We start from the raw sequence: 10,915 nt of genomic DNA on the forward strand, positions 1-10,915 counted from the left end.
CCCGGGCTGAGGTCAGCAGAGAAGGCGGCAGCCGGCAGTGCCAGGAGCCGGCACATCCCCTTACAGGCTCAGCATCACTCGGGCAGGGGCAGCAAGAGGGGGGCCGGGGTGGCAGCAGGGGCCGGCACACATTATCTGGGAGTCTGCAGCAGGAGCTGGGTGGGGGGAGCAAGATGGGCACTGAGCGTGTGCTGAGGGTGCTGTCGCGGCCCCACTTGACACTCACAAATTAATTCACCCCTCTTGCTTATGAGAACTTCAGGCAGAATCTCCCATCGTATCGGGTGGAGTTTCAAGTTCTCCAAAAGCTTTGATGGGGCAGAAAGAAAAATGTCCCTCTGCCTCTCCAATGCAGCTGCCAGTGTAAGCACCACTCTTGGCTGTGCAGCAGGACCCAGGAGAAACATTTTCCTTGGAGAGACTGCTCCAGGAGCCTGCAAAATCATCTCCCAGCCTAATTGCCTCAGGGTGGATGCCTTCTTATCAGGATTTGATTATTTTTAGGAAAGTCTGAGCTTATTCGAGCTGGGGGGGGGGGGGGTGGGGCCTGAGTCAAGCAATCAGGACGCCCATTTTGTGCAAAACTCGATAGCAGTTATGGGGTCCTGAGGTGTGAGACAGGACTTGCCCAAGAGAGGAGTTGGTGCTGGAAAGCTATCTCCGCTGGGACAGCAGCCAGTGACAGCAAACTCCCCATCCTGGGGAGGAAAGCAAGCTGGTCACCCTTCTGGTGAAACAGCCCAAATTCCAGGAACGAGGCCCTACCGGGAGTCAGCCCTGGAGACATCCCTTCCCATCACCCTGTCGCTCGCTGCCCTGGCTGGGCTGCTGCCAGTGGTGCTCTGGGATTCCCCACTGCATCCTGACATGCTCCAGCCTCTTTGCTTTCTCTCCCTGGTTGTTTTGCAATCCTTCCTGCCCAAGGTCTGTGCTCTGGCAGCGCTTGACCTGCTGCAAAGAGCTGGTGGCAGGCAGCCAGGCTGCTCTGCTCGGCTTCCCAGAACCCTCACCCTGCTCAGCCCCTGCTCCTTGCAGTGAGGGGTGCTCAGAGGAGCCCACCTGGGGAGACTGGGTAGGGAGAGGAGCTGTACCCTCCTTCCTGGCAGCTACCCATCATGGTGCAGCAGCTGAAAGTCAGTTCGGTTCACCCCAAAGAGATAAAGAAATGGCAAGCCCTGGGGCACCAGTGTCCAGGCGTGAGGGTGAGAGGATGGTGAAGGGGCAAGACCAGACTGGAGCAGCGTGAGGGGCAGCAAGCGAGATGCTTCCTCTGCAAAACTCCCCGCTCCCAGCTGGGAGGTGACGGCAGCAGTGCCAGGGCTGCCGGGGCTGCCAGCCCGCTGCTCGGAGGCACTGGAGCAGCGCCTGGGCGATTGCGATAGACTGGAAGGGGACCCGTGAACATGTCCAGATAGACCCATGCTGAGTCACAGCTGGGAGGCCCCACAGCTTCCCCCTCCCCGCCTGCAGGTCCCAGAGCACACCCCATCGCTCCTCCCCGCTTCAAAAGGAAGGAAAGGGCAAGCCCCAGCCCTCCGCGGGGCGCGAGCACAACCGAGGTGCTTGAACCACCAGCCCTCTGAAAGCCTCCCCTGTTGGAGCTCTGCAAAGAACGCATCAACTCACCACAGCAGTGAGCAGCCTGCAGTCCCTCCCCACGCTGCCAGGATGGAGAGTCGGCAGCACAACGCCACCAAGGAGCCTGAGATCGAGCTGTTTGTGAAGGTGGGTCTCAGGGGGGATGGTTGCTCTTTGGCAGTTCCCCGCAGGCTCATCCTCACCAGGGTCCAGCTGGGCGTAGGCAGTGGAAATTCATGGGTGTCTTCATTTTTTGGGAGGCTGGAGATGGGTACCAAGTTTGGGAGCGCTGGTCATGAAGGCTGGCTAAGTGGGTGCCCAGAGGAGGGGACCAGGCACGCGGTGGCGCAGGGACTGGTGGGGTGTCACACCCAACATCCTCAAAGATGCCCTGGTCTTGTGGTGGTCGTGTACCCCGGGGAATGGGGCTGCTGGCAGCTGGTGTAAGGAAGGAGCAGGCACACACGTACCTCTTGAAACACAGATAAGACAAGCCCCAGCCTGGGAACAGCAAGCGGGAGGGCTGAGAGCAGCCACTTCAGCTTCTCCTGCGAGCCAGGGTTGCGAAACAGAGAGCGGATGGCTTGGGGAGCCAGCGTGGGTTCCCACATGTGGGCGGGATGGGGCGGCTTTGCAGAGCAGCCTGGGGGGATTATTCACTGGAAGTTTTTTTTTTTTTTCCCCTGTTAAGCAATTTTCCAAACACTTCCCCTGGAATATTTTAACACTTGAGTTCAAATTATCTGCAGCAGACATGTGGGGTGTAGAAAGAGAGAAGCTGTAGCTGGTGGCTGGTAACTGTGTGTGCCAGCAGCGATGCCGGTGGGGCCCCAGGACATGCTGTCAAGTGGCCAGGGGGAGCAATGCCTCTGAACTTTTAAGGGCAATTTCCCCACAGCTTCTCAGCCCTGTGGGCTTTGCTCCCTCTCCTCCTAGGGCAGCTTGGTTGCCCAGAAGGACGGTGGTGCTCGGCCAGAGGCACCAGCTTCTCTGGCACAGGCACCCAGCAGTGCTGGGCATCGCATGGTGCCTTGCTTGGGACGCAGTTGGAAATATGTGTTGGAAAGGATTATTTGAACCTTTGCGGGAGGCATCTCCCCCATCCCCTTGACAAAACTGTGACTACAGTGGTGCTTGCTAGGCACCGAGCTTGGCTGAGCTGAATCCAGACAAGTGTATTTTCTTGGTGAAAGTAATTCAGGTCTTGAATTCTCTTCTTTGCACTGCTTTTTCCCTGGGATGGCTGGGGAGAAGAGGAAAATGATACATGAAGTGACTGCAATGGTGGCAGCATGTTCAAGGGGGTTTTCAGAAGGAAGGGAAACAGAAAACAAAGCAGCAGCATCGTCAGGACTTCCCCTACGCCTTAATTTAGCACAAAAAAACCCCTGCTGGTTTGTCTGTTAACACACAAATTGATGCTGCGCATCCTTCTTCTACCATTCAGGACCCAGTTTTACTGAAGTCACAGCAGCTCCTGGCTGCAGACGGCACTCTCCCATGCCATTGGCACTTCGCACCTCTTCTGGGCTGGGGTTTGCCCTGATATATGTTTGCCGTGGCTGCTGGTGTAACCCACGATAGCTGTAAATCACGGGGGAAACTGGTGCTCCCACAAGTGCCTACCGGCACCCTGCCCTGGCCTGGCTTTCACTCTGGTAAATGCTTCAGTGAACTTGGCAAGGACAGGGAGGGTATGAAGCAGCTCCCACATCACCTTTGGGTTGGGGTGGATCATCCCCAGAGGGCTGGCAATTTCTTAGCTTGTCGTGGTCCTGGTGAGAGCATCGTCCCACTGACTGTGGGGGCTCTCCCTCCCTGGGAGGATGCTCTGCCCCTCAGCCCCAAGAGGCATTTAACTGCCCCCAAGACTGCTTCCCAGCTTTCAGGGTGGCTGTAGAAACCATGGGCAGGTCCCAGTGGGTGTTGAGCACTTAGCAGTGCCCCAAGCACCCAGAGCTGCTCCCTCCTCCCACTGTGTTTCAAACTGTTTCACGGAGGGGGAAACCACAGGAACTGCTAAGTAACTTTGAGGTTTTTAATGCCTCATGCAGCCTTGTGAGGCTTCAAAGAGTTGGGGCTAAAAACCTGCACCTTCCTGGAGATGCTGGGCTAGCCTACACTGGGTTTATCCATCATCTGGAGGGGAAAAGAATGAGAAAAGTCACTTTGGGGGGACTGTGGGCTCTGCACCCCTGCCCTGGTCCCTGCTGCAGCCTGGGGAGAACAGGGAAAGAGGCTCTCTTCAGAGAGGGAAGTGAAGAGTGATGACTTCCCCGCCATGCTGCTTGGCTTTTGCTGGGGAGGGAGGGTGTGTGACTACGAGTCCCCCCTAGCCCCTTTCACCTGAGATCCCCTGACTCCTGGAGGGCTCTCCCCATGGCCACGTGGGTGCAAGCAAGGCCACGCCAGAACCCGGTGTCCCCCTGACAGCGCCCAAACACTGGTGGAGTTGCCCTCCGCTTCCTTTGATTTGGCTCTGAGCATCCTAGCATGGGCCTGGATTAATTTTTTTTATTGCAAAGGCCATCCTGAGTATCAATTCGCTCTGGTTCAAAATTCCCCACGTCTCTATTTTTAAAAGACAAGGGGGAAAACCAGCCTGAGCTGCTCAGAGGCAAGAGCTACAAGACAAGCACAGAGAAGCCTGAAGCAGGCAAGCACAGGCTGAGCCCAGAGCAGCCCCAGTGAGGGACATCCCACCCACCCAACTGTCCCCTCCAGTACCACCGTTGCCCCTCGTGCAACTCCACCAGAGCTGCTCGCTGCTTTGGCTCAGCACAACAGCTCCTGTGGGGCCAACAAGATAAATTCCAATTAAGCCCCCTCACTCCCAGCCTTGTGCTGAGTGAGGAAAGCAAAGGGGAGCACAGCCGGCTGGCTGCTCTCTCCTCTTCCACCAGCAAGGACCATCTCAGGAGAGTGGGGAGGAAAGCATTGGTCCTCATGCTGGGCAGTCACAAAAGCACCTTCCGTTGGTGCTGGAGATGCTCCAAAGGGTGGCATTAGTTTTGGCTTGTAGGTGCCAGTGATGATGGAGAAGGGAAGGGGAGCAGAGATGCCCCGTTTACATGGCAGCAGGTCACCCTCGTGACTGTTTTCTGACTCTCCCCTCCAGCTCCCTCACAGGACATTTGATACACAATTTTATCCATTACCAAAGAAGCTTTATTTGTTATAAGCTGACACAGGACTCTCCTGAGCAGCAGCTCCCCAGGAGCATTTCTTGTTAACAGTCAGCAAAAAGATTCGTGTGTGAATTCAGCTTCATTTATGGGTATATCCCAGAGAATCAGTACATTTCTCAGTTCCCATTTCCTTTCTCAGAAACATCATTTCATGACAGATGAGCACAGGAAATAATGGTTAAAAGTAATTTTCATTCCTCTGGAAGGACTAAAAAGTCTTGGCGTAGTGGAAAAGCAGACCATCACCTTCAGCTGACCACTCAAAGTGTCAGGGTTTTGTTTTGATCAGTTTACCATCTGCCTTAGGGTGAGTTTGAGGCTGGTGTATCTCTCCTGGAGAAGCTGAGCACTCCAAAGTCCACAGGTTTCTGGGTACCTGTAGATACAGACAGGCGACTTGTAGCACTTACCTCCAGTCCAGGCGAGCCAGGTACAGGTCTCTGCACCTTCTGCTAATGAAGCATCCTCATCCATCCTGACTTTGGGGCCCCAGTAAGGTGCAAGCGAGCTCTGGAGCTACCTCCAGCTGCCCAGCTTGGATGTTATTGCTGCTACTTGACTTCTGCACCACCAGATCCTCTCAAATCTCATCACAGTTCACACAGTTCACCAGCTGATATCAAGGCTCAGTGCAGAGCCATGGGGCATGAGTCGTCCCACTGGGGCTCACGCACTGACACAAGCCGCTCCATGGGCGCAGCATCCCTCCATGAAGGAGCTGGTGTGAGCTGTGCTGCTCCTCCCTGCAATGGCAGAACTGCCACATGCGCCAGAGGACCATGGTTCACGTGCAGCTGAGGAATCAGTTAATTCTCTTGAAGAAGTCATTTCCTGTGAGCCATTTTAGCTCTCATACCACAGCGCAACTTCCCTCTCTGAGCAGCATCTGTGCCGGTTTTCATGCACCGAGGGGAACCTGCCCCATTTCTCTTGACCAAACTCCTGATAAGGGGTTTAAGTCCTTTTTGCAAAGGATATTTTCAGTTGCTGCATAGCAAGGGCTTCACTCTACCTGCTGCTGCTTTCCCTTGGGATTGCTGAATAGGCATTATCTGGGTAAGACCCTGATGAGGGAGCCCTGGTGGGACTCAGGCAGGTTGTCAAAGCTCCTCGCTTTCCCGTGTCCCCACTGCTGTTTGACCCCACCCTGGTCATGGAGCAGCCCCCTTAGTGCTGAGATACTGTGACCGTGTCCATGCAGATGGGTTGAAAGGGACTGTCTGCACATGAGTGAAGCTTTAGGAGCTGACATGTGGCTCCATTCCCCACCGATGTGGGGTGGAATGCCAGCATGAATCCACTTCTGCACAGCCCCACCACCCCCAGCCCCTTCTCTTCCCCAGGGCCAAGGAGGCTGCTTGGGTGGTTCTTGGCCATCATCAGCCCAGGGAAGTCACGCCTGGGTTTGTTAAATGAACACAAATCTGGAGGCAGACACTAACAGCACACGAAAACAAACCACTCTTTTCCTGGCAAACATGAGCACATTTCCCTTCTTGCCGCCCTCCCCAGCCTGGCCTCCCAGCCAAGTGGACCCTCCCTTCCTCCCCATCCATCAGCAATCACCCTCCATGTCCTTCCCCTGCCTCCTTCTCCTCTTCCTCCCAGCTTTATCTCACATTTCTGGGAAAGATCCGACCCCGGGGCATCCTGAGGATGCTCTCTGTTGCTCTCCTGTGGCAGCAGGGCCATGGCTCAGGGAGGGGATCCTACAGCTGAGCCCCTGGTGCCGGGATGGGCTCCCTACAGCGTGCAGTGCTGGGTGCCAGGCCAAGCCCACCGTGTGCCTTCCTCCTGAGACAGGCTCTGGTGGGTCTCCACCCCCAGGCATCCCCATCTGGTCTGGGTGAGCTCAGCCGATGGGTTAAATCCTTGTTTCTCTGCTTTTCTGGCAGGCTGGTCTGGATGGAGAAAACATCGGAAACTGCCCCTTCTGCCAGCGCCTCTTCATGGTGCTGTGGCTCAAAGGGGTCAAGTTCAACGTCACCACAGTGGACATGACCAGGTGAGATGGCACCATGGCTCAGCCACGTGCCAGCTCCCCCATCAGCACTTTCATCCCTCCCTCCTTCCTGCTCGCAGCCAGCATGCCACGGTGAGAGGGACAGAGCTGCCTGCACACTGCTCATCACGCCGTGGGGTGCAGGGGGTGGGCCAGCACAGAACTCTAACCATGTACCAACACGTGCATGGCACACAGATGCCCTGTCATGCTGGATGTGGGTGTGAGTCCAAGACACCACAGGGCAGACTGAGAGGCTGTGAGGCACTTCTCAGACCCCCAACTCAGCAAAGCATGCAAGTGGAGATGGTCCCAGTCCTGTGCTCCCTCCCACACATCCACCTCAGCCTTGTCCATTCACCCTGGGGAAGCTGGTGGGTGCAGACAAGCTGCAGGCTCTGAACCCACTTATTTTCTCCACTCCAGGAAACCTGAAGAGTTGAAAGATTTAGCACCGGGCACCAACCCACCCTTCTTGCTGTTCAACAGGGAGCTGAAAACAGACTTCATTAAGATCGAGGAGTTCCTGGAGCAGACCCTGGGCCCACCCACGTAATTGCAAACTTGCTTCTTCCTCCTTTCAGGGCCTGGCTGGCACGCCGCGGCATTGCGTAGTGCTCGGCAGATTGGGAAACCGAGGCAGGGTGCTAGGAGGTGCCTGAGAGCAGCTCGGGGAGGAGGCTGGCACCCCATTCAGCACCCTGAGCCATGTTCTGCAGGGCCAGCGGTTGTGATGCCGAAGGGCTGCGTCCCTGGGAGAAGGCGGTGGGTTGGGCTGTGAGGGGACCGGGCTGGGATAGGATGGAAAACAATGGGAGGAAATGCACCGGTCCCTTGGCGCAAGCAGATCTGGGGAGGATAGGGAGAGTGCTGGGAGGTCCCTGCAGGCACGGGGACCCCCTGGGAGCTGGTGGTTTTGCAGCTGGCCGTGGCAGTTAGTGTTGAGGCAGAGGGGGAACGTTGGACCCACCTTGCCCACTCATATCCGGTGTGCTCAGCTGAGCAAAAGCAAACGCCCTTGCTTGAATGCAGCAGTGCAGCTGGCCCAAAGGGCTGCCGAGGCAGGGGGGCAGCCCTCCCTGAGCTCATGCAGGGCACTGCCCACAGCCCGCCAAGCCAGCCCTCCCTGTGCCCCATGCGGCCGCAAGCCCTCCCGCTGCATGCAAAAGAGGAAGTTTCAAATGCATTCGTCATCCGCCTCTTCAGACGTGTCTGCCCTTGCAGTGCGCCCTGGGACGCATCAGCAAACAAGAGACTGTTCCTGAGGAAGTCATGGGAGCTTCTGGCTTCCCCAGACCCCTCCCGTGCCAACACGCATCCTCCGGGCTGGGACAGAGCTGCCTGCAGGCAGAGCTCTGCTCTGGGGCTCTGCTGCCACTAGTGTCCCCAAACCATAGAGCTTCTACCCTGTGATTTTCCCCTACAAACACCCAAAATAACACAGCTCCCAAGGAGGCAGCTGCAGTAATTTAAAGCATCGCTGTTCTCCCACAAGCAGCTGAATATCACCAGCATCCTCCAGTACAAAACCTGGACAGCATAGCCCGGGAGATGTGTCTGAGGATCATGCAGCTGAATCTCTGCCTCCATCCTTGCCTGCACTGACACAAGTGTCTCTTTAAAGGTATCCACACCTGAGCCCCAAGTACAAGGAGTCCTTTGACGTGGGGAGTGATATCTTTGCCAAGTTCTCAGCATACATCAAGAACCCACGCAAGGAAGCAAATATCAGTAAGAAATGCGGGTGGGGGCTGCAGGGCTGTGGTCTGCCATGCTGTGGGGGCAGAGATGCTTTTGTCTGTGGGCAAATCCTGCCACCAGGTTAGGGCTCCTGCTGCCTTCCCCACCAAAGCCTACTTGGCAAGTGGAGGAGTGAACAGAAAGGGTCAAGGCAGTGCCTTTGCTCAACAGTGCTAAGCTGTGTGTGCAGGCGCCTGGGAGAGCGGGTCCTGGAGGGGACCGTGGGGTGATGCTGCTGGCATCCCCTGGGGACAAAGACTCTGGCCAGGGTCCAGTGCTGTGCACGGGTGTAGCCCTGAGGGCTTTCTCCCTGTATGCAAAGCCTGGGAGAGGCCCGGCCACTCTGACACAGCCCTGGGCTGTGCTGGGAGCCCAGGACATCAGGCTAACTGCACTTGTTTCCCTGCCCACCCAGATTTCGAGAAGGCCCTGCTGCGGGAGTTCCAGCGGTTGGATGTCTACCTAAACACTCCTCTCCCCGAGGAGATTGACCAGGACAGCATGGAGGACATCGCCGTCTCCAAGAGGAAATTCCTGGATGGAGACCACCTGACATTGGCTGATTGCAACCTTCTGCCCAAACTGCATATCATCAAGGTAAACACACTGGCTCCCAGAGCCAAGGTGGGGGCACCCACTCCAAGAGGGGGTGACATGGTGGGGTGATGCAAACAGGGGGCCGGGGGTCCCATATTTGTCCCCCTCCCCAAGCCAGAGAGAGAATCTTCCCCAGGTCTGGGAAGTCTCAGCCTCCTCCTCCTCTCCTCTCTAGATTGCAGCCAAAAAGTACCGTGACTTTGAAATCCCAGCGGACATGACGGGTGTCTGGCGCTACCTCAACAATGCCTATGCTTGTGATGAGTTCAGCCACACGTGTCCTGCAGACGAGGAGATAGAGCACACCTATGCCAGCGTCGCCAGGAAGATGACCTAACCCCACTGTGGGGTGTGCCAGCAGCACTGCCCCTGGCCGAGTCCCCCACCTCCACAGTCCTGACACAACCAAACCCTGGCTGAGGGAGGGACTGGAGGGGGTTTATGGCATCGCTACTTCCCACCTTTCAGAAATAGCACCTTGCTTCACAGCCTCCTGCAGCTCCCTCCTCCTCCTCCATTGGCTGGCTGCAGCCCCCGTGCGCCATCAGTGTGTATGGACCAGTCCCTGCATGGCTGCAGTGGCAACTGCATCCCTACTCCCCAAAAATGGATCTCATGGCATCATGGGAAAAGCTGAGTGTTAGCCTTCCACAGCGTCACTTTGGTGGAAGAGGTGAGACCTCCCCAAACAGCTGGGCTAGCCCTGCCTCCCCATCCACTGCTGGAGCTGCTCTGCTCTGCCAGCCCCATGAGGTCCCAGCCATCCCATAGGCTCGGGAAAAGGTGTCCGGGATCCCAGTGGATCACCTGGGCTGGAGCTGTTTGAATTCGCCCAGTCGCCCTGCTGCAGAACACCCTCCAGTCTGCATTTGGGCAAGCCCTCTCTTCCACCAAGGCATCCAGGCTCCATCTGAAGACACCAAAAGGCTTTGCCCCTGGTAGTTCATTGCAGTGACCAATTGTTCTCACTGTTAGAGAGTTGTAACGTGTGTCTAACTCCCCATTAGGGCATGGGGGCAGGATGATACTGGGCATGATGCCTGGCATGAAAGTGCCAGGACCTGCTGTGGGAGGGAAGGAGGGGTGCAGGAACTCATGAAGGGCTGAGGATGGAGGGCTGAGGATGAGGGCATCCCTCCCATGTGTGCCAGCACCCAGGGCCACATTTTGCTGGCTGCAAGGTCTAGCCTGGCTCAGAAACCTCTCCCTGCCTTGCAGGACACTGCAGGAGATGCAGTCATGTGCAGCTCCAGCTCCACCGCCCCCTCCCCAGGCGCTTGACTGGGAGATGGAGGCATGGGTTAGGGCATCTATCTGGTTTCCACACCCCAGTACCAGACAGCCTAAGAGAGCAGGCAAAAACTGCTTTGCATAGTGCTGGGTCTGTAGGAGATACATGGGCAGGTTTGGTGCTCCCAGGCTCAGTGTTGCGCCTTCCTGTCCAGTGTTGCTGATGCAAGAGGAGTCAAAGCTGCTCTGTACAGCCATGACATCCCATCCTCCCCCATCTGATACCTTCAGCTCCCCCAAGGGTTCCTGCCAGTGGCTGTGAATTCAGCCAGCCTTCCCCAGCCAGCCCCATGGGCAAAAAAAATACTGTACAGTGAGTGTGGTGGGTCCTGCAGGGACATGGTGACGGCAGACCCCCTCTCCAGCCCTCACTGCCACTTCCCTCTTTGCACTAAAAGGTGTGTTCTCACAAGCCTGCCTCTGATAGCACTGGGTTTGGGGACTGGTTTTGTTATTAATGGGTTTTGGTTTGTTTGGGTTTTTTAAACTAAGAACAGCAATAAACTATATTTTAATATGC

General features: G+C 56.4%; 1 protein-coding gene across 1 annotated transcript; it reads left to right on the forward strand.

Annotated features, from left to right (window-relative positions):
* The first annotated feature begins 1,509 nt into the window (after window positions 1-1,509).
* Window positions 1,510-10,915, forward strand: LOC141949097 (chloride intracellular channel protein 2-like). The gene is made up of 6 exons (XM_074882317.1): window positions 1,510-1,725; window positions 6,662-6,771; window positions 7,195-7,320; window positions 8,393-8,499; window positions 8,924-9,105; window positions 9,281-10,915. The coding sequence occupies exons 1-6, from the start codon at window positions 1,669-1,671 to the stop codon at window positions 9,440-9,442; spliced, it is 744 nt and encodes a 247-aa protein (XP_074738418.1). The 5' UTR covers window positions 1,510-1,668; the 3' UTR covers window positions 9,443-10,915.

This window comes from Strix uralensis, chromosome 13 (assembly GCF_047716275.1).
Source record: "Strix uralensis isolate ZFMK-TIS-50842 chromosome 13, bStrUra1, whole genome shotgun sequence".
NCBI classification, from domain to species: domain Eukaryota; kingdom Metazoa; phylum Chordata; class Aves; order Strigiformes; family Strigidae; genus Strix; species Strix uralensis.